Source organism: Balaenoptera musculus, chromosome 9, assembly GCF_009873245.2.
Source record: "Balaenoptera musculus isolate JJ_BM4_2016_0621 chromosome 9, mBalMus1.pri.v3, whole genome shotgun sequence".
Lineage (NCBI taxonomy): Eukaryota > Metazoa > Chordata > Mammalia > Artiodactyla > Balaenopteridae > Balaenoptera > Balaenoptera musculus.
The window spans coordinates 24,007,370-24,031,216 of NC_045793.1; the positions used below are offsets into that span (position 1 = coordinate 24,007,370).

The 23,847-nt window shown below is 37.5% G+C and overlaps 1 protein-coding gene across 5 annotated transcripts in view; it reads left to right on the forward strand.

Annotated features, from left to right (window-relative positions):
• The window catches only part of TNPO3 (transportin 3), an 81,583-nt gene that overhangs the window by 19,875 nt on the left and 37,861 nt on the right, over positions 1 to 23,847 (forward strand). For 3 of the 5 annotated variants that reach the window (XM_036863349.1, XM_036863352.1, XM_036863351.1), the window contains 6 exons: positions 6,586 to 6,786; positions 7,801 to 7,874; positions 9,170 to 9,326; positions 19,374 to 19,517; positions 22,262 to 22,482; positions 23,015 to 23,153. In XM_036863349.1, the coding sequence (XP_036719244.1) occupies positions 6,586 to 6,786; positions 7,801 to 7,874; positions 9,170 to 9,326; positions 19,374 to 19,517; positions 22,262 to 22,482; positions 23,015 to 23,153 (936 nt within the window). The remainder of the gene's footprint in view (positions 1 to 6,585; positions 6,787 to 7,800; positions 7,875 to 9,169; positions 9,327 to 19,373; positions 19,518 to 22,261; positions 22,483 to 23,014; positions 23,154 to 23,847) is intronic. The other 2 variants (XM_036863350.1, XM_036863353.1) reach the window with 1 other exon arrangement.

The following is a 23,847-nucleotide window of genomic DNA, read 5'->3' on the forward strand; positions in this document are numbered from 1 at the left end:
AGGTCTTTAATCCATTGTGAGCTAATTTTTGTATATGGTGTAAAATGAGAGTCCACTTCTTTCTTTTGTCTATGGATATCCCTTTTCCCAACAGTATTCATTGAAGAGACTCTCCCTTCCCCATCTTGTAGTTTTCTCATCCTTGTTGAAGATGATTTGTCTATATTTTCGAGGGTTTATTTATTGGTGCTCTGTTTTTTTCCCATTGGTCTATATATCTGTCTTTATGCCAGTACCATACTCTTTTGATTGCTGTGGTTTCATAATAAATTTTGAAATCAGGAAATATGAGACCTCCAATTTTGTTCTTTTTCAAGATTGTCTTAGTTGTTTGGGACCCCTTGAGATTCCATATGAATTTTTCGATGGAATTTTCTCTTTCTGCAAAAAAAAGTCCTTAGGATTTTGATAGGGATTGCACTGAATCTGTAGAGCACTTTGGATAGTATTAACAACTGTAGTAAGTCTTCTAATCCTTGAACCTAGGATGTCTTTTCATTTATTAGTGTCTTCTTTAATTTCTTTCATAAGTATTTTGTAGTTTTCAGTGTACAGCTTGCTTTATTCCTGAGTATTTTGTTCTTTTTGGAAGCTGTTGTATATGCAGTTGTTTTCTTAATTTCGTTTTCAGATTGTTCATTGTCAGTATATAAAAACAACTGATTTGGGGGTGTTGACTTTGTATTTTGCAACTTTGATGAATTCGTTTATTAGTTCTAACAGGTTTTGGGGAATCTTGAGGTTTATCTACATATAAGATCATGTCATATGTGACCAGTCATCATTTTACCTTTTCCTGTCCAATTGGGATGCCTTTTATTTGTTTTTCTTACCTAATTGCTCTGGCTAGAACTTCTAGTACTATGCTGAATAGAAGTGGCAAAAGTGGGCATCTTTGTCTTGTTCCTGATCTTATAGAGTTTTGAAAAGTTTTCAGTCTTTGAACATTGAATATGATGTTCATTGTGGGGTTTTCATATGTAGTCTTTACTACGTTGAGACAGTTTCCTTCTTTACCTAGTTTGTTGAGTGTCTTTATCATGAAAGAGTGATAGCTTTTGTCTAATGCTTTTCTGCATCAATTGAGATATTTATGTGGTTTTCCCCCCTTTATTCTGTTAATGTGGTGCATTACATTGTTTGATTTTTGTATGTTGAGCCACCCTTGCATTTCAGGAATAAATCCCACTTGGTCATGGTGTGTAATTCTTTAATATACTGTTGAATTCAGTTTGCTACTATTTTTTTGAAGTTTTTTTTGCCATTAGTATTCATAAGGGATATTGGTCTGTAGGGTTTTTTTTTTTCCTTGTAGTATCTTTGTCTGCCTTTGGTATCAGGGTAATCCTGGCCTCATAGAATGAATTCAGAAATGTTTCCTCCTCCTTTTCAATTTTTGGATGAATTTGAGAAGGATTGGTGTTAATTCTTCTTTAAATGTTTGGTAGAATTCACCAGTAAAGCCATCTGATCCTGGGCGTTTCTTTGTTGGGAAGTTTTTGATTACTGATTCAGTCTGTTCACTAAGTATAGTAATCTAGTCTATTCACATTTTCTGTTTCTTCTCGATTCAGTCTTGGTACATTGTATGTTTCTAGGAATTTGTCCATTTCATCTGGATTATCCAGTTTGTTGGTGTACAGTTCATAGTATTTCCTGTAATCTTTTTTATTTCTGTAAAGTTAGTAGTAATGTCCCTATCTTCATTTCATTTCTTTTTGCTTGGTTAAAATCTAGATAAAGGTTTGTCAATTTTGTTGATCTTTTTGAAGAATCAAATCATGGTTTTTCTGTGTTCTATTTTATTTATCTTTGCTCTAATCTTTATTATTTGCTTCCCTATGCTAGCTTTGGGCTTAGTTTTTTCTTTTTTTCTAGTTCCTTAAGGTATAAAGTTAGGTTGTTGATTTGAGATAATTTTTCTTTTTTTAATTTAAGTGTATATGTATAGCTATAAATTTCCCTCTTAGCACTGTTTCACTGCATCTTACAAGTTTTGGTATGTTGTATTTCCATTTTCATTTGTCTTAAAATATTTTCTCATTTCCCTTCTTTGACCCATTGGTTGCTTAAGAATTGATATTTAATTTTTACATATTTGTGAATTTTCCAGTTTTCCTTCTGTTAATTTCTAGTTGCATTTCATTTTTGATTGGAAAACATACTTTCTGTGATTTCAGTCTTTCTGCATTTATTAAGACTTATTTTGTGGCCTAACATCTGGTCTATCCTGGAGAAGTTTCAGCCTTTTTGAGGTACATTTCCTGTTTCCTGCACTGGGTCCCAGCTGAAAATCTGGACTATTTTCCAGGCCCCCTTTTCCTTGGTGGGCTCTGAATTCTACTTTTCATCTCCCCAGTCTTGTGTGACTGCCCAAATCTCTTCAGCTTTTTAGCCTCTTGTCTTCTACTTTCAAACAAGCAAATGCCTGTGGGGAAAGGTGGAGCCACATATTAGGCTGAACTCTCTGGAATCTGTGGCCTCATGTTCTAGATGTCTTGGTAGTTCTGATGTCTTCAAACAAGTTCTTTTTGATATTTAATCAATTTTTTTCTACTTTTTTTTTGGCTGGAAAATTGGTGTTCAGCCAGCTAGTGTGGTAAAAACAAAGTTGAAACACTTGATGAATGCTATGAACGCTAAGGCTTCAGGTATAAAACTAATTCCTGTATGTTAAAAAGCTTCACTATGCTTTCCAAAAAAAAAAAAAAAGTGTAATTTAAATTTTTACAAAAAGGATTTTATGATATCATCTGCATCTTTGTTTTTTAAATGTATATCTTGGAGATACTTCCATATTAGGACTACAAATATATATTTATTTTTAAAGACAGTTCCAAAGGACATGTTAAAAAATATTCAAACATCATCAAAGGTGCTTGAAAAAGAAATCTTCTTTGCATCCCTACGCCCAGGTTAACAGTTCCACAGAAGGAAATATTTTTTTTGTTTTGTTTTGACTTTTGGTTCTGCCCTTCATTTTTGAGATCTTTACTTTTAAGGAGATAGAAATGTTTGTCAGAAATACAGATAATAAGAATAATATAATTGGTATTTTTTTGCTAGTTTCTGCCATTCAAATTAAAGCACAACATGACACTGTACAATCAATGAACTTTTTCACAAGGGTTCTGACCTGGTGGGTTGACAGTTAGATTTCACTAGGGAGAAAGACTTCATACTAGTTTAATTTAATAGGCAATATTGAGTTTTGTTTGTTTTGTTCTATTTTGTTTTTTAAACACAGATACAGAAAAACCACACAAAACAAATGTGTAACTTGGTGAATTAAGGTAGGTCTTTGAGTGTCTTTTAATCTGCAGGTTCTTTCTCTCCCTGTTGTGTTGAGGAATCTGGGCCTTTTGACCTGTTGAGTTTCCTACAGTCTTGATTTTGTTGATTACATAGTTAGGATGCAGTTCTGCTTTCCTCTTTATTTCCTGCAAATGGCCTGCTAGATCCAGAGGCTTAATGAGATGCAGATTTGATCCTCTTGTCTTTGTGGTGATGAATTTGAGGAAATTTTTGAGCAAGGCTCTGTGAATGATTCTGCTCCAAAAGGCATCCATTTGGTGGATGGGTGGTCTGGAGGTTCTAAGATGGCTTCACTTACATGCCTGACACTCTGGTAGGAATGGCTGGAAGGCTTGACTTAACTGGGCTCCACTTGCTTTCCGTGTAGTGTTAGGTCTCTTTACATTGTCTCTCCAGCAGAGTCTCCATGTTGTCTCTCCACTAGAGTAGTCAGAGTTCTTAATGGTAAGTGTTAAAGAATTTGTGGACATATATTAAAACCACCACAGTAACCAATGAATATTTTGGGGAGATAGTTTGTTGTATTTTATCATTTATCCATGAATCTTGCTTGTAGCAGTTATTTCTGGTGTGTTCTAATGGTGGTGATTTTCTGTTTCCCTCATTCCTTCCACATTTATTAACTAACATTGTTCTGTTAAAAAAGATGTCTTATATCCTGCAAATAACCTTTCCCCAGTTATTTATTCAGTTGTTATTCACATCAGTATGGACTCATGGATATTGTTTTGTTTTTGAATTATAATCCAATACTGTCATAATTTGTTACTCCCAGGTTTTCTAGTTTAGGCCACTGGGAGCTTTTTCAGTTGGCTCCTATGTCCTTTGGACTTTAGGCTAGTTTTTATTTATTTATTTATAATTTTTATTTATTATTTTTGGCTGTGTTGGGTCTTCATTGCTGCACACGGGCTTTCTCTAATTGTCGTGAGCGGGGTCTACTCATGGTTGCAGTGCGCGGGCTTCTCATTTTGGTGGCTTCTCTTGTTGCGGAGCATGGGCTCTAGGTGCGCGGGCTTCAGTAGTTGTGGCTCGTGGGCTCTAGAGCACAGGCTCAGTAGCTGTGGCGCACAGGCTTAGTTGCTCCGCGGCATGTGGGATCTTTCTGGACCAGGGCTGGAACCCATGTCCCCGGCATTGGCAGGCGGATTCTTAACCACTGTGCCACCAGGGAAGCTCCTAGGCTAGTTTTTAAAATGTTTTTCTGGCCTACTTTCTTTGTAAGCATGCTATTCTGCTCATTATCTGCACCTGCACCCACCCCCAGTTGCTATATATATGGCATTTGAGCTCAATGGCTTATTTCTTGTGAAATTAGTTTTTTGAACTTTTGGAAGGAGGCATAATTAAGGATAGTATTTCCAACTTCATAGAGCTTCCTTTTCTGTTGTTTTCAGATAGTATTTACAGATATGGTGGTTTGATTTCTAAGATTTCCGAGCTTTGTTATTACCTTCTCCTTTTTTTCCTTTGTCTCTGTTGTACTTGTCCTGTATAGTATTGACTCTTTTCACAGCAGTTTCTCCTCAGTTTGGGGCCCTGCTCTGGCTTTTCAGTTTTAAGAATGCATAGAGGCTAGATTGTTCCATCTCCTTAGACCTTACATAGGCCTCTTTAACTCATTTGCTTTTGGATTGGGCAAAACCTTTTCTGTTTTCAACTACAGTCTTCAGATTGGTTCCCTGTGCTTTCTAGTGAATACCTGTTGACTCTTTTGGTATCCTCTGCTCTTAGATCCATTAGATACCCTATTGTTTCCCTCTGCTTCTGCCTTTTACTGAAGTTGAAACAGGTCTTACAGATGTCACTGTCCCCATCCACTTATATTTTGGGGTTCCTGGAGATAATTAGATAATATCTAGTTTTGTTGTAAATGTCCGTAGTGCTTTGGTTTTGCTCTTTAATTGCTCTGTTTTTATGAGGACATTTATGGTGATTCCAAGGCTGCTTATTTGCTACTATTTTTTAAAATATCATCTTGAGGGTGGTATATTTTGATGGCATATTAAATCGTAGATGTGCTTGGGTTACTGGTTAGATAATGAATGGCTAAAAACTGTGGCTTGGAAGATTTTTTGTGACAGTATGCTGGGGTAAAAAGTACAAAAAATTAATAAATACATTTTATCTAGAAGGAAGTTAATGTTTCATGCTTGTTTTTTCACCAACTTATTACTTGATTAAAGCTAAGTTTTATGTCAATAGACATATCATTGTGAGTTTTAGAGTCTCTTTTCAGTTTACTTTGGGAACTCATACAGGCCATTTCCTTGACTTGCCATTTATCTTTGGAAAGATCTTGAAGAATCATTGTGTATTACTTGTGAAGTGCTCTATCTTCTTAAGAAATTGAGTAGGTAAATCTATGTGATCTTTCTTTACAGTTGGCTCTGTTCCTGAATTGGGATTGAAAAAGATTTTCAGTCCATTATTAACAGCCCATTTTAGCCTGCTCCCACTCCCATGAAGAGGCAGTTTGGTATAGAATTGGATTAGAATTTATCACTTGTTGATTAGTTGCCTACTTTATACTGCATGAGTTTGTTCCGAAAGTTATCTTTCAAAATAAGGCTTTGTTTTATAACTGTGACTAGCTGTTAGAGACCAAATTCTATGCTTTTGTTCTATTTATTATTTCCATAGATGCTCCTGTGGAAATGATTTTAGTAGCATATACAGCACTGTGCCAAATATAAAAACATTAGAAAATAATTGAAGTATGTGAAATAGTTTTTGTACTGTTTTAGTCAGGAACTAAAGATTGAAATGTAGGCCTATTAAGACCAATATGAAATATATTCTCCTATTTATAGATATATTAAAATAGCTTCCAGACTCAATTCTTAGAGTGAACAAAAGCTTACTTATTTTAAGTGGAAAAGAGAAGAAACATCCAACCTATAGATTAGGGTTGGAAGCTATACAGTGACATTTTAGTTTAGTAGAAACTTTTGGGGCATTCTTTATACTCTCCCCCCTACACAATTAATAATTCTAGTCAGCAAGATTAGATCTATTTATTCAGTTGATAACTCTCATGCCTTCCTACAATCAGAAGATTTTAGGTAATACTTTTGTTGAGCATGGCCTATAAATATATACCGTAGTTTGAAGTTTTGGCTGAATTAGTGGGCAATTTAGCTTGTCAGATTTTTCTTTCATTATACTTTGGTCTAAATAAGTTTGTATATGTATTGGGGTTGTATGGCATAAACGTTGTTTAGAAAAGTAGTTTTTAAGACTTTTTTTTTTTGTCTGATCTACTTTCAGGTTCATGCATGGGAGATTTCAGACCAATTGTTACAGATCCGGCAAGATGTGGAATCATGCTATTTTGCTGCACAGACCATGAAAATGAAGATTCAGACCTCATTTTATGAGCTCCCCACAGACTCTCATGCCTCTTTACGGGACTCATTACTAACCCATATCCAGAACTTGAAAGACTTGTCACCTGTCATTGTAACTCAGGTAAATCCTATGCTTCTCATTAGGAAAATTTGTAAGACCATTTGGATTTATCAAGTTAATTTTGATTGACATTGCTTGCTAGCCCATGTGAAGTGATGTTAACTTTTTTACAGACTCATTGCTATATTCTTATAAGTGAATAGAAAGTGAATATTTAAATCTTTGTATTCATCTTAGAATTCATTTGATACCAAACTAACTTGAATACCAAAAAGTGGAGGAGGTCACACACACACACACACACACACACACACACACACACACACACACACACACACACACACACACACACACACACACACACACACACACGCTGTTAAAATTGTAGATGGTAAAGTACTGTCCTGGGTCAGAGGTCTACATTCCTGTCTTTTAAAAAAATCCTTTCTAGACTGATTGGCTAGTAAAAGTCTCATGAATGAAGTGGTGAACTAGAGCATCTGGCCTTTCCACCTTAGGTAGGGAAATACATTAGAAAGGAAAACTGGAAGCTTCAGTGAGTACATACTCACATGTGTTCTCTGCCTGTCATAGAAGTGTCCTTGAAGGGGAAGTAGGCTTTTGCATAAGCCTTCAAGATAAGACATGAAGAGAAGGGAAATGGCAATCCATTACTTGAGGAGTGAGTCAAAGGGCTGACTTTGTCAGTAGCTTTGGCTTTTTGGCAGAGTATAATTTATATGTCCGTGAAGTTCTATGGTATTGCCAAATAAAAGTAAGTATTGATATATTCTGAGGAAAATCTAGAGTCTGTTCTTTCTGACTTCTTTTTGTTATTTTTTTTGGTTTGGTTTTTCATTTTTAAAGGTTAACTTTTAAGTCTCAGCAATTTATAGTTAACCCAGAAGAATTTACATGATATGTAGCTGTGGGGGTGAGAAGGAGGGTGGTGTCACAGTCTTAGTTGTCATATTTTTTGGAAGAAATTTAGCTTCTTTGCTTTCCAGTTAATATTGATGCTTACTCTATTTCTGTTCATCTGTCTATTCATTTATTTAATCTCTTTTTACTCAGCTGGCTTTAGCAATAGCAGACCTTGCTCTACAGATGCCTTCCTGGAAGGGATGTGTACAAACATTGGTAGAAAAGTAAGTAACTTGTATTGACTATATGCTAGCGTTTACCATTAACCTACACAGAGAAATCTGTTAGCAATAGCTAGACATTTGGACTATTCCCCCAAAACTCTTAATGTAGAATTATTTATTAACTTTTGTTAGATTAAAAGAAAATCATTTAAAATTTAAATACTACAGAAATATGTCATGTGGGACTTAAAAGAACTTCATAGTTTACACGCACACACACACGCTTCTTGAATTAACTACAACAACGTATTTCATTGCCTTGTGGATCACTCCCACTGTCATATCAGTGGTTTTTATAAAAACATTGTCAGAATGTTTAAGATTATATTAAACTGAAAGTTGTTATGAGTATACATTCTTACTAATTGGGGTTTATTTCATGTCTATAAAAGGGACAGTATTATTTTTAGATATATGGATCTTGCTGCTTTGAGTAAAGTATTTCCTCATGGTCTTGGCAAGATAATCTTGATATTTGCTTGCATTTTGGCATTTGGTTAGGAAATTATTTTTGAGCAAAGTGGATGTCCTTTTTACCACCAACTATAGTGTGTCATTAAAACCTTTACGTGGATAATTTATTTTTTGTTTTAAGAAACTTTTTATTAATAATATTAATATATGCTCTTTGAAAAAATCTTAGCAGTATGGAAGCTTTCAAAGTAAAAAGTAAATACCTTCCCCTCTTCCTATTCCTGTATTTTATAAGTAACCACTATTGGTGATTGACTGTATAGCCCTCTAGACTTCCCTTTAAGCATTTTAAAATAAATAAATGCATATATATTAATATGCATATACGTATGTATTTTTTTCAGTTGTATGTAAAAATATGTTTCATATCCTTTTTTTTGCTTAATATGTTGTGGACATCTCACGTTACGACATAGGTGCTTGTTATAATGGTTGTATATGTTCCATTGTATGATATCTGTAACCTTTTTTATCCTGTCTAATTATGGAGGACCTTTATATTTTTCCAGTATTTTTGCTATTATAAAAAAATACTTGTGCATATACATCTGCATGTGTATGTGAGATTTTTCTGACAAGATAAATTTCTGGAAGTGGAATTGCTGGGTCAAAGATTATTATGCAAGTTGAAATTTTGATTTCTAGATACCTTTCCAAAAAAGTATATCTATTTTTCTCCCCTTTAACAGTAGTGAGAATTCTACTTTTGTTGTTGTGGTTGTTCTGATGGCTGTTGTTATCTTATGTGATTGTGTGGGGCTGTGATTGTGAGTGTGGTGCACATTCTGAATAACTTATATCTCTCCTCTTTTCTTTCCTAGATATAGCAATGATGTAACTTCTCTGCCTTTTCTGCTGGAGATCCTTACAGTGTTACCTGAAGAAGTACATAGTCGTTCCTTACGAATTGGAGCTAACCGGCGTACAGAAATTATAGAAGATTTGGCCTTCTATTCTAGTACAGTGGTATCTCTATTGGTGAGTATGTTTGAAATACTGAGTTGCTGCCTAGGGGCAAAAAGCCTTGGTGGTTATTTAGTAATTCAATTGCACTATTGTGAAATAGCTTTCTTAGCAAAATTTGACAATGATAATACGGTGGCATTTATATAATACTTTACAGTTAAAAAGTACTTTCAGAAGCTGTACTTTTTGAGCTTCTAAGTAATGCTTTCAGGGTGGTGTTCTCTCCATTTTATGAATGAGAAACAGGCTTTAGAGTGACACCACTGCTAATTCAGAGTTTTAACTCAGGTCTTCTGATTACATGTCCCTTGCTCTTCTGCTTCTTCATGCCACCGACTGTAGGCTCTTGATCAAGGACTGTGCTAAGGGAAGTGTGTATAAATTTACTTTACTTAAGGAAAGGATCCTCTCTAAGGGATGAATTGAGATTTTTTGATAGGGTGGTGGTACAGGACTTTACTTAACCTTTGAGCCATATCACAATTATAGATTAGCTAATACTACACCATCCTTTAAAAAAGAGTTAATTTTTGATTAGGTGGAAATTTTAATGCCCTAGACCAGGGTGGATAAATTTATGGTCCATGGGCTGGTCACCTATTTTTGTAAATAAAGTTTTATTAGAACACAGTCATGCCCATTCAGTTACACGTTGTCTGTGTCTGTAATTTTGGGCTAAAACGGCAGAATTGAGTAGTTTTCACAGAGACCATATGGTCTGCAAAGCCTAAAATAGTTACTGTCTGGTCCTTTATAGAAAAATTTTGCTGATTTCTGAACTACTAGATGGTATTAAATTGATTATCTAGCTCACATCTCATTTTTAGGTCTTTATTGTCCAGCTCAATTTTCTCAACAATGTGCTTTATAATAGATTATTTTTCAGGAATGTGTTTCAGTACTTCAGCATCATAGAACTTTTTATTTGAAAAAACCAAATTTTGTTTAAAATTGTGTTCAGTTTGGTGTTAGAAATTCATTGGAAACTTTTTTAAGTTAAATGTATTTTTCAATTAACCATTTATATTAAAGAAATAGTGTAATAGAAAATTAGAAAATATAGATAAGCAAATTACATTCAAACCATCTGGGATCACACTATTTATTAATCCTTTAGCACATATCCTCTGTGAACATATATACAGATTTTGAATATCCAAATGAAAATATGCTCTACCCTTCTGCAGACTGCTTTTCCAGTCATCCAGCTTCATCTTTCTATTTCAGTAAGTTTTTGTATCATCTAATAAATACCTAAACCATATTCACATTTCCTGAGTTGGTCCTAAAATAGCGTTTACAGCATTTTTCCAAATCAGTATCCAGTCTAGAACCATACCTTGTATCAAATTATTACGACTTAATCACAGTCCCTCTTCTTCTTTTTCAAAATGACACTGATTTGTTGAAGAGATTGGACTAGTTTTATAAAGCATCTTCTTACCTCCTGGATTTTCTGTTGCCTTGTCTTTGTTTCATTTAGTTTGTTTTTCTATTCTCTGTAATTCCTCTAATTGGAAGTTATATCTAAAGCAGCCCTACTCAGTAGGAATTCCTCAAGAGAATTAAGCCTCAAATGCCCTAAGGCACCCATTGTTTGTAATGAATTTTCTCCTGTATACCATCCATAGGATGATTGAGAAAATAGGCACTCAGATCATTTTCTGCAGGACTTAATTCTTTCCCAGAACCCTGGTAAGAAAGACTGAAAGGCTTGATGGATTAATTTTAAAAGGTTGAACATTTTTGGCCAGAAAACGTGTTAGATACTTCATGCTGCAATTTATCAGAAGTTATACTTTTTGGTTGACCTTCTGTTAGTGATGCTAGGATTGACTGGATTAGGATGATGATAGTCTGATTCTTCCATTTATAAAGTTTGTTCCTCCCCTTGTAATATAATGCAGTTTGTACGAATGTTAAATTCTAGTTTATAATCCTTGCCTTAATAATTTCATTGTGGTTTGCAAAATAATGTTTTGCTAATTCTGTCTTTCCTTCTACATATATATTAGCATTCTTCTGAGTACCCGCTAGAAAGGCAGGATGAATCTTAACTTTTAAATTTCCTGTTTTCAATATAAGAGTTTTGTTTTAAAGATGCCTTAAATGTTACTTTTTTTCCCTGGCTTTCTCTTTATGCTGTATTATGGACCCATGGACCCAATTTTCATTGATTCAGGGTGTCCACTTAAGTTATTCTTCTGATGCTTTAAATGTTGTAACTTTGGCTACTGGAGCACTTCTTTACTTCCTAACAGAAAAAGATGACTAGTATTCATCTAGTTACTTTCATGCCCCAGATCTAGAATCCTTAGTTCCTTTTAGTATCAGTTTGGGTCCAGTCAGGAGAGAGAAACCACTTAGTAATTTGTTGGGGCTTTTTAATATAAAGAATCTTTAACTATAACAGGCATCTGTAGTAATGAGGGCTTGTCTAGTAAGAGGTAAAGAGAGCTCTAAAGAATATAGAAATAAAACAGATACAAGGAGCAGTCATTAACGCTGAGATAGAGTTTCCAAGGAAGGAAGAGTTCACCCCCCTCCCAGGACTGAGATTCAGACCCTGTTGGTGATGGTATAGCTATGGTAAAGAAGTCATCGTGGTGCTGCATGCCGCTGAAAATCTGTCCTCTCAAGCTTGCTGGAAATCTGCTTTCCAGGAAGCCCAAGAAAGTTGTTAGGGAAGGTGTCTCACCAGAGGCATTCTGCCACAAAATCACCTGGGCGTGGGAGTGCCAGGGGAAGCTGCTGGCTACTGTGCACTGTAGGCACTGGAGACTCTGAGTGCACTGAATCTGGTGCTGGAGAAGAAGTTGCACATTTCTTAGGAGCCAGAAGCACTTTGCTATAAAACTCTCGGGGGTGAGGGAGGGCGCTGCTGGAGAAACTGCTGGTCAGTGCACTGCAAGAGCTGGCACCAGAGGAGCTAGGAGTCTGGGGCTGAAGAAGCTGCACATTCTTTTTTTTTTTTTAATTTATTTATTTATTAATTTATTTTTTGCTGCGTTGGGTCTTCGTTGCTGCATGCGGGCTTTCTTTAGTTGCAGCGAACGGGGGCTACTCTTCATTGTGGTGTGTGGGCTTCTCATTGCAGTGGCTTCTCTTGTTCCGGAGCACAGGCTCTAGGAGCACGGGCTTCAGTAGTTGTGGCACGCGGGCTCAGTAGTTGTGGTGCACGGGCTTAGTTGCTCCGCGGCATGTGGGATCTTCCCGGACCAGGGCTCAAGCCTGTGTCCCCCTGCACTGGGAGGCAGATTCTTAACCACTGCGCCACCAGGGAAGCTCCATATGTACTCTTTTACATACATTTAAACTCCAGTACAGTGGTGTAATAAGCAAATAGGAAATATGCAGAGCTACTACGGCCCTTAAGTATATATTGATTAACAAAGGCTATAATTGGTATCGACGGCTTTCTTCTTCCACAACTCATTTCATCTTTTCTCTGCTGCTATAGGCTGAACATTTGTGTGTCCAAACCCCCCACCCCACTGCCCCAGGAAATTCATATGTTGAAAACAAATCCCCAAGGTGATGGTATTGGAGATGTGGCCTTTAGGAGGTGATTAGGTCATGACAGTGGAGCTCTCATGAATGGGATTAGTGCCCATATAAAAGAGGCCCCAGAGAACTCCCTTCTCCTTTATGCCATGTGAAGACACAGTAAAAAGATAGTTGTTTGTGAACCAAGAAGCAGGTTCTCACCAGATACTGGTACCTTGATCTTGGTCTTCCAGTCTCCAGAACTATGAGAAAGATTTCTGTTGTTTATAGGCCACCTATTCTGTGTTATTCTGTTAATAGCAGCCTGAATGGACTAAGACACCTGCCCTAGCCAGAAGCTCAGCTGCTTGGGGTTCTTTACTCTGTGAAGTGACCCAAGCCTTCATTCCCCAAGAGTCTGAGCCCTCAATCATCCTGCCTTTGTGGATTGTTGCTTCTGTAGTTTTCCATGAACTTTTTGGGCATGGAAGTACGAAGAGGCTCCCTAGAAAATCCTCTGGGTTACAGACCTAGAGCTCCTTGCTTTGATTATATAGAAGCAACACAGTTTTTCCTTGGTAATTGGGATCTTTCACTCCAGCCTGTAAAGTTCCTGTTGGTTCAGTGGCATAAGAAGCCCAAATTGTCCAGGTGGCCGTCTTATCTTCCAATTTACTGGAATTATTTTTGTGTTTCTTGTTAGAAGTATTCCTTCTTTGGGACCAAGATCTCCAAACCAGTAGAGCTCAAAGTTGCTGTACTTCCCTTACTCTGATACGAGTTTCTTGATTAGCTATGATACCATGATGGTTGCATGTGGTATTCTGTGAGTCCATCAGTGATAGTGCTGACAGAAACATTACAAGCAGAGAAGACAACTCTATATCCAGAATATGGGTCTAATCCTCTGGACAAATCTCTGCTTCCTCCATGTTGGAAGTCCAGTATAATCAACGAACGTGGTCCCCATGGGGAATGGTGCCACTGGGGACTCAGTGTTGGTCTCTGCTGTTGATGGGTTTGACACTCATCAGTAGTGTTTACCAGTTAAGCCTTGGTAGGTGGAAATCCATGTTAACTCCATGTTTAGCTTCTATCCCTGCTACTATGGCTCCTTTGTTTATGAGCCCATCGAGCAAGCACTGGGTGGCTAGGGAAGGAGGCTGACATCATAGAGTTTGTCATTTTGTCCATCTGTCATTGGGAGATTCCTTTATAGTGGATGCCCTTTGGTGGGTATTCACATAGGACAGATATATCGTCACAGACTGTGCCCATTTAAATATCATTCATAATGCATATATGTGGAACCTAGAAGAATGGTACAGATGAACCAGTTTGCAGGGCAGAAATAGAGCCACAGATGTAGAGAACAAACATATGGACACCAAGGGGGGAAAGTGGCAGGTGGGGGTGTTGGTGGTGGGATGAATTGGGAGATTGGGATTGACATGTATACACTAATATGTATAAAATGGATAACTAATAAGAACCTGCTGTATAAAAAAATAAATTCAAAAATTCAAAAAATACATCATTCATATACGTCTTCCTCAGACTTCCTTGTCATCAATCTTCCAATCCTGTTTCTACCAAATCCCTGATCATCCATCCAAATGACTGACAAATGTCCATGAGTAAGTGGAGATCCATATTTCTGGTCATCTCTCACTCCAGACATGGTGGACAGCCATGCGTATTGCTTGAAGATATGCTCACTAGGAGGGTTTTCCTTCAGCACTGGCCTTCACTAAAGCCCCTGAGTGGGCCTGTAATGCTGCAGCTGTCTACCTTCAGGTGGTACCAGCATAATATGCAGAGCCATCTGTAATCCAGGCTTGAATTTTTTCTTCTTCAGTTATCTGGTTTGTAAGGAACACCCCAGGAGGCCACAGGCATGGATTGAAGGGGATGAATCAGTGCAAGAAGAGGGTGTCAAAGGAATCTGAGCCACCTACTCATGCAATGTTTTTGTAGCTTCCAAACCTTCCCGTACTCAGTCTCATATCATTTCCATTTGATGACAGATTGCTGCTATGCATGCCCAACCTTATGGCTAGGTAGTTCAGATAATACTTAGTTCATGATGGGAATCTCAGGTGTTGATGAGATTGGTGTCCTATGGATAGGCCTACCAAGGCCCAGTAGCAAACCAGAAGCTGCTTCTCAAAAGGAAAATAGTTACCTGCAGAAGAGAGCATAGATTTGTTCCAAAATCCTAGGTATTTGCACTACGACATTCCTATTGGTACTTCCCAGAGACTCCATATACTCATTAAATCCAGAATCTCAAGGAAGTACACTCGTATCAATGAGTTTGGCTCAATCTAGTGTTATATTCCAGCCTTCCTTGGTCTAACACCTTTAGAATACACTCCTGCATGTATCCCAGCTTTCTTCAGACACATATAAGCAAAGTTTTACAGTTCTCTTGGTGTATAAGTTATTTCCTCCTGCATGTACCTGTTCCCCTAGAACCTTCTGAGATTTGACCCTAGTTATGAGTGGTACAGGGGATGGTTGTGGTAGGTATTGAAGAGATTGGGCATCCTCTTTCAAGGCATCTGTCTCAGATGGGGTTATTACAGGGCTTTCAAGCTGAGGAAGGCTAGTCTCAGACACTGGAAGGCAGGCCACTTTTATTGGTAAGGTAGACTCAGAGTGACTTGGGGTTTCAGGATTATCAGTTTCATTAGGGTCCAACCAGATGTCTCCATTCCATGCATCAGAAGTCCATTCTTGTTGTTTTTTTTTTTTTTTTTTTTTTAAATATTTATTTATTTATTTATTTATTTATGGCTGTGTTGGGTCTTCGTTTCTTGTGCGAGGGCTTTCTCTAGTTGTGGCAAGCGGGGGCCACTCTTAATCACGGTGCGCAGGCCTCTCACTATCGTGGCCTCTCTTGTTGCGGAGCACAGGCTCCAGACGCACAGGCTCAGTAATTGTGGCTCACGGGCCCAGTTGCTCTGCGGCATGTGGGATCTTCCCAGACCAGGGCTTGAACCCGTGTCCCCTGCATTGGCAGGCAGATTCTCAACCACTGCGCCACCAGGGAAGCCCGGGTCTTCGTTTCTGTGCGAGGGCTTTCTCTAGTTGTGGCAAGCGGGGCCACTCTTCATAGCGGTGCACGGGCCTCTCACTCTCGCGGCCTCTCTTGTTGCGGAGCACAGGCTCCAGACGCGCAGGCTCAGTAGTTGTGGCTCACGGGCCCAGTTGCTCCGCGGCACATGGGATCTTCCCAGACCAGGGCTCGAACCCGTGTCCCCTGCATTGGCAGGCAGATTCTCAACCACTGCGCCACCAGGGAAGCCCCCAGAAGTCCATTCTTTACCAGTTTCAGAACTTTCACATGAGAAACTTGGTGAGACTTATAAATTCAACTGTTGTTTGTAATTCAGCAAGCCACACAATTAAATTTTGTATATGAGTTCCAGCAGTATTAGCCCTGCAGCTACAAAAAATAAGAGCTTTATTTGGAGCTGCTGTGGAAGCTGTGTAGTTCTCAGACTGTGACTTGAGTTGGGTTAACCGACCCGAGCTTGTCATTTTTTGTAAGCACTCAAATGAACTAAAAAAAGTTCAGTGGCCACTGTAGTCCTTACAGTCATCATTACTGCCACGATGGGCAAGTGCAATTAGCCACTTGGACTTGACTTAGCACTTTATCACAATTGGCAACAGGTGTTAAGATTGATTTATCATCATGAAATCTGGAAAATATATCCTTGTGGTGCTTAATAAGGTCTATAATTTTGTCGTGAAGCTTGTCATGTTATAGAACCTAGAGCATGAAATTAGTCCACAGTTACCAAGAAAAATAGGTATTTCGCTGTAATAGATACCAAAGGCTTCTTAGAACCTTTTCATGCAGTTCCCCCACGTTCTCTTTAATGGTTTTATTCTATCTTATTTTCTTGTCAGTATTATACTTTTGTGGTCTATTCGAATGGACTTATTCCTAAACATTGTATTGAACTTTATAATTTTTAAAAATATTCTTCTTCTTGCTCTTAAACTGAGCCTGGCCTCTAATATTTTTCTCCATTTATTCTCCATTTCGTTAATTCAAGATCTATTATTATTTACCTCTGCTATATTTTTACTGGTGAGCTCTTCTGGTATTTATCTTTTAGCTTTTGAGGTCTTAACTTTAGTAAGAGATAAGAGTCTTTAATAATACAGTTCTCAAAGAGAAACTGAAGGCATCTCTTAGTTCTGAAGCTTTGTGGTGAGTGTTTGATTTAATTAATATAATTTCTTCTCTTCAGAGCAGCTAGTTTTAGATGTAGGGTTTTTCCAAAATTCTGTCTTAAGTTTGAGTCAGTAGTTAGAATGTATAATCAAGTCCTTCCATTTGTAAACATCACGCCTTACTAAAATTGAAATGTCATTCAGGAAGCATAAAGGCCAAGCAATTGTGTCATGAGTTTATAGCAAGAGCTTCAAAGATTTAGGTGTGTGTGTTTGTTGGTGTGGATGTGGGTGTGTGGTTGCCATGCACTTACTTGAATCTTTTCTTTTTTCTTCATTCATTTCAGTTCAGTTCAGTGTAATTCAAACTAATTAATACGTATGTAATTATTATTGCCTGATACTGCAAACATAGGGGGAACATGGCTACTTGGAAGTATAATTGTCAGCATTTAGATCATTATGGGATTACATACCACTACCACCCACCCCCATGCATTCTAAATGCCATGGCAGTTATGATATTTCTAATCCATTGCCTGCAAAAGTTATTTTTAAACATTCTTTTTTTTTTTTTTTAAATTTATTTATTTATTTTTGGCTGTGTTGGGTCTTTGTTGCTGCGCACAGGCTTTCTCTAGTTGCAGTGAGCGGGGGCTACTCTTCGTTGTGGTGTGTGGGTTTCTCATTGCAGTGGCTTCTCTTGTTGCAGAGCACAGGCTCTAGGCACACGGGCTCAGTAGTTGTGGCGCACGGGCTCAGTAGTTGTGGTGCACGGGCTCAGTAGTTGTGGCTTGCGGGCTCAGTAGTTGTGGCGCACGGGCTTAGTTGCTCCGCAGCACGTGGGATCTTCCCGGGCCAGGGATCAAACCCGTGTCCCCTGCATTGGCAGGAGGATTCTCAACCACTGCGCCACCAGGGAAGTCCCTATTTTTAAACATTCTTTATCCAGAAAAAGTTGCATTACACCTTACTTTGGAAAAAGTGTACATCACAAAAGCAGTTTACAAAGAGAAACAATGGTGAGTTTTAGTCTGACTTTTCATTTTATCTTTTATGAACTATCATATTTATAGTAATATCACTTTCTGTGGATGGTATATTTGCTAGAGTATTCCAGTGCTGAAGCTGAAATACCAGCTTTTCATGAAGCAATATACAATAGTACAACCAGCTTATTTCTACTCTATAAAATTGAGTGTATAGATGTGTTATTTATTTTATTAATTTTTATTGAGATATAATTGATTTACAATATTAGTTTCAAGTGTACAACGTAGTGATTCAGAATTTTTATAGATTATACTCCATTTAAAGTTGTTGTAAAATATTGGCTATATTCCCTATGCTGTACGATATATGCTTATTGCTTATTTATTTTATACATAGTAGTTTGTACCTCTTAATCCCCTACCCCTATCTTCCCCCCTCTCCTTTTCCCCTCTCCCCACTGGTAACCACTACTTTGTTCTGTATCTATGAGTCTGTTTGTTTTGTTACATTCATTTGTTTGTTTCATTTTTTAGATTCCACATATAAGTGATAACATACAGTATTTTTCTTTCCTATTTCACTAAGCATAATACCCTCTCCAGGTCCATCCATGGTTGTTTCACATGACAAATTTCATTCTTTTTCATGGCTGAGATGATGAGTATTACTTTAAAGACAATTCTATTGATAAGATTACATTAATGCAAAAGTTGGATCTAAGAAATATACTGATAATTGTTTCTGAAACATATCTATCTTTGAACCAGTCTATAACCTCTCTGTACCTCAGCTTCCCAGTTGAGAAAGTGGAGATAATAATAGTACATACCTATACAGTTTTAGTGGGGATTAAGTGAATTAAGAGTGATGAGACAGGGCTTCCCTGGTGGTGCAGTGGTTAAGAATCCGCCTGCCAGTGCAGGGGACATGGGTTCGAGCCCTGGTCTGGGAAGATCCCATATGCCACGGAGCAACTAAGCCCGTGTGCCACAACTGCTGAGCCTGCACTCTAGAGCCGCGAGCCACAACTGCTGAGCCCGCGTGCCACAACTAGTGAAGCCTGCGTGCCTAGAGCCTGTGCTCCGCAACAAGAGAAGCCACCACAATGAGAAGCCTGTGCACCGCAACGAAGAGCAGATCCCGCTCGCCGTAACTAGAGAAAGCCTGTGCACAGCAACGAAGACCCAACGCAGCCAAAAATAAATAAATAAAATTAATTAATTAAAAAAAAAAAAGTGATGAGACAGTGTCTGGCAATTAAAAAGCACTTTTAACTGTTAGCTGTTATTGTTATCCTTCTCATCATTACACCTGTAAGGTGATTGTAATAATATTTTAAATATAAAGATTGACATTATTTGTTGTAACTTTTTTTTTTCTTCTTTTCAGATGACTTGTGTAGAAAAAGCAGGAACAGAAGAGAAAATGCTTATGAAGGTCTTTCGCTGTTTGGGAAGCTGGTTTAACTTAGGAGTTTTGGACAGTAACTTCATGGCTAACAATAAGTTACTAGCACTCCTTTTTGAGGTTTTGGTAAGTAATGGCTTTGTTTATGAAATGGTTTTTGTTTGTTTCTGGCACATAGTCACTTAGGGTAACTGCCCTTCTGGAATATAAGAGTGTTTTCAGAGTTTTGCAGAGAGTGGAAAGTGTATGGTAAGAAAGCAACACTGTCCCTTCCTTGTTGCCAAGTACCAAATTAAGATATTAGTTTTAGTGCTCAGAATAAAATGTAGTTAGGTTTAAGAGGAAAGCAGTCTTATATGTAGATATGTATAGATCAATGATTTACATATTAAAATTCAAGTAACAAAAAAACCATAGATCTCTTTTTCTTATTTTAAAAGTGTTAAGTTGTGTGTTTCTAATAATGGCCATTGGATGTTTGAGACAATTACAAATCAGAATATTATCTTTGTAATTGAGGTAGTTTACTTAAACATCAGGGTATGTATAGGATGAATTTTGGGTTTTTGAGATCAGAAGTAATGTATTTCTATATACTTGTGCATTTGTTCCTTAAACTTTAAAAGTAACATTGCCTAGTAATAAATTCCTCTGTCTTGGTAGACAAAGAGTAAGTGAGTGCTTAGAATAAGACTAGTTTTTAGAACAAGAAACAGCAATACCTCAAGCACAAATGTTAAACAGGTCTTTGGAGGTGGGTGTGACTTTGTCTTTTTCTCCCTGATGGTTTTCCTTCCATGAACACATATTAGTATGGAAACTCTGTGTTTCCATACTGGTTGTGTGCTGGTGCACTATAATTTAGAAGATTTAGCATGATACTAGATTGATATCACTGTGAATTAAAGAAAGAAAAGGAAAACACATTGTTCAAGGAGACGTTTTTGGTATTGTACTGTTGTTCATGTATTTCTGCTGTCATTCTTGGATCAGAAGCTAAAATTCAGGAAACTTAGGATGCTAATAATTGTTTTGCTAATCATTGTCTTTGTCTCCATGTCTATTGATGCCATACCTCAATAATGGTAATTTTGATTCTCATCTCACCAAGTTGTGTGAAGAGTAGTCACTATTAAAAAATTCAGGTCCCACTTTTGTTTAAAAAGTGTGTAAATAAGTTTACATATGAATGGAGGACAGTGTAGAATACACTTCAAACTTAAAACAGTGGTGACTCTTGGGAACTGAGATCGGGGTAAGGAACAAGCTAAGTAGTGTGCTAGGGTTATATTGTCTTCTCTACTGATCCAGTGTTAGGTCCTCTGTTACTTAAGAGTGTTTCTAGAGTCGGGGTCAAATGTATTCTCGTTCTTACATTTTTTTTTTTTTTTTTAATTATTTTATTTATTTATTTATTTTTGGCTGTGTTGGGTCTTCGTTTCTGTGCTAGGGCTTTCTCTAGTTGTGGCAAGCGGGGGCCACTCTTCATCGCGGTGCGCGGGCCTCTCACTATCGCGGCCTCTCCTGTTGCGGAGCACAGGCTCCAGACGCGCAGGCTCAGTAGTTGTGGCTCACGGGCCTAGTTGCTCCGCGGCATGTGGGATCTTCCCAGGCCAGGGCTCGAACCCGTGTCCCCTGCATTGGCAGGCGGACTCTCAACCACTGCGCCACCAGGGAAGCCCTCGTTCTTACATTTTTTTCAGTGGTTCGAAATCATGCCACATAAAACTAAATATTTTAGTTTGCTTTATGCTTGGACCATGACCTTATTATATAACTTTTCCCCTATAGTTCTTTTTTAAAAAATATTTTAAAAATAATACTTGATATATACAAAAGAATAAATTTGAACATTTAACTTTTGAAACATAGTTAATACAGTGAATATTTTTGAATTCACTGTCACTCAATCTAAGAATAACCTAATGAATAAGTTGTGTCTTTGTGCTGTCCCAACCCTGCTTTTATAGCTCCCCCCGCCCCCCCGCTCCCCCCCGCAGAGATTCTAAATGTCCTTGTTTTTTTTATTATTCACAGAAGACCAATATGCCTTCACTAAATTTATCCAACCTCTCAACTGTACTGTCCTTAATAGAAACCCTGGAGGCCTCCCTCCTTGAACCTTCTAATATTCTCTAATTTGTATCAGTTGCTCTTTTGATCTGCTCCCCAGCTGTCACCCTGGGACTTCTCTTTACTCTGCCTCTGGATTGGTTTAACCATTTTTTTTGACCTACCTCAAATACCTTCCTCAGAAGGATATGTGGGAAATAAATATTGAGTTTTTGCATGCATTCCTGAGAAATGTTTTTATTTCATTCTTAAACAATGATTTAGCCAGGTATAGAGTTCTAGGTTCACTATTCTTTTTTCTTCAAAATTTCTAAGACCTTGCTTTCTTATATACTGGCAGGCATCATTGCTAATAAGAAGGTGGATAAACTGATTTTTGCTCCTTTCTAAGTTACCTTCTCCTCTCCTCCCCCGTAGCTTTAAGAATCTCTGTTTAACCTTAGTATTCTGAAATAGCACAATGATGTGTTGATACTTGTTGGGCCCTTTCATTTTAGATAGTACTTGAATATCAGAAAAAAGATGGAGAAAATTTCCATAGACTAAAATAGGGCAGGGAACACATGGAATTCCATTTGGAGGAACTGGTATGGAAGAAAATATGAATTTTAGAAGTCATATGACCATGATTGAGCTACAAAAAGGCTGATTTGCTTGGAATATAAGGAAATAATAGTCAGAAATAGGAAGATTGATGGATGTTGTCTCGTTGAAGGCCATGACTATTAGGCTGTTACGTATTTAAAGTACATGTTCAGAAACAGGCTATAATTGCTTTCCTGTTACTTGGATTACAGCTTAATGATCAAACTTCTTACTTCCCTACTCCTGCTACCTCCCAGCAACAGGATAAGACCTCATCCAATCTACATGAAGCTGCTTCAGACTGCGTATGCTCAGCTCTGTACGCCATTGAGAATGTGGAAACCAACTTGCCATTAGCCATGCAACTTTTTCAAGGAGTCCTGACATTGGAGACTGCCTATCATATGGCTGTGGCACGTGAAGATTTAGACAAGTGAGTAATTATTAAAGGCAGTAGACCTGGATTCATATACAGTCTGGTGTTCTTTTAAGTCACCTTTTATTATTTATCTATCCTTTGTGATTCTTCGTGACTCTGTGTAAATATATACATTGCATCCTCAAGATGCTCTGCTATTCTCATCTGAACCAAGAGTGGCAAATCAAATGCAGAGGGAGAGGTTGTGATCATGGAGAGTAGTAAGTTTTTGCACTTAAAAGGGTAAGGCTCTAAGAATTAGGGATGACCTTTGAAGTATCAAGTTTGATTTGATGGGAATTTTATTCAGATGTTTTAATAATTGAGAATTTTAACTGACTTATGAGTCATTTGCTTATATGTATAAAAGTATGTGATTTAAGGAAAGATGTTTGTTATGGAAATTGTGATACAACATGGCAAATAATCACTACATGTCCCTTAGGCTGAGGATTGCTTTTATTTATTTGATTAACTGTGTCTGTGAGTATGTACACATAATATCCAGATTTCTGACTTGATGTTCTCATTCCTCTTTCATTTACAGAGTTCTGAATTACTGCCGTATTTTCACTGAACTGTGTGAAACTTTTCTTGAAAAAATTGTTTGTACTCCAGGCCAAGGCCTTGGGGACCTACGAACTCTAGAACTGCTTCTTATCTGTGCAGGACACCCTCAATATGAGGTAGTGTTTATTCTATGCTAATGCCATTATTTTCCAAGTTGTTTGTCACATATTATCTGCATTCCATTTTCTCCTGTCCAGCTTTTTATTTGTGGGAAATTATAGTTTTATTTTTATTTTTTTTTTTTTTTAGTTTTATTTTTAATTAATGTGATGGGGAGTTTCCTCTGTTTTGAATTTTTTAAAAAATATATATTTGGGCTTCGGCTTTGATTCTTTTCTATTTTCCTACTTGGTTAGCTGGGCTGACTGGTATAGGAACCTGTTAGAAAAAAAGCCTATTACTTTTCCACTGAGGCCCCCTCTCTAGCGTCAGTTATTCTTTAGAGCTTTATAGCTAAAGAAAGCATACCAAATCTTAACTGTATCTCCACAAGTTTTAACATAAAAAAGTTTTCTCCAAATTATGGATGAAAATGAGAATGGCATTGAAAGGACTTAAAGAGTCTTCTTCATCCCAAAATTTCTAAGACATGCTGCCTCTTTTAAGTTTGCTAGATTAAAAGAAAAAAACCCTCCTCTTATTCAAGAAGCTTTATCTCCTCTTAATAGTATAAGAAGTGAGAAAGAACTCCCAAGCTGGGTTAGCTCTATTTAAATTGCTCCATTTTAGATTATTGATGGGAAGGGATGGTAGGGCCCCTCTTAGGGAGGGGCTCAGTAGTCCTGTGAGTCTCAATCCTTTTTCTTTGAT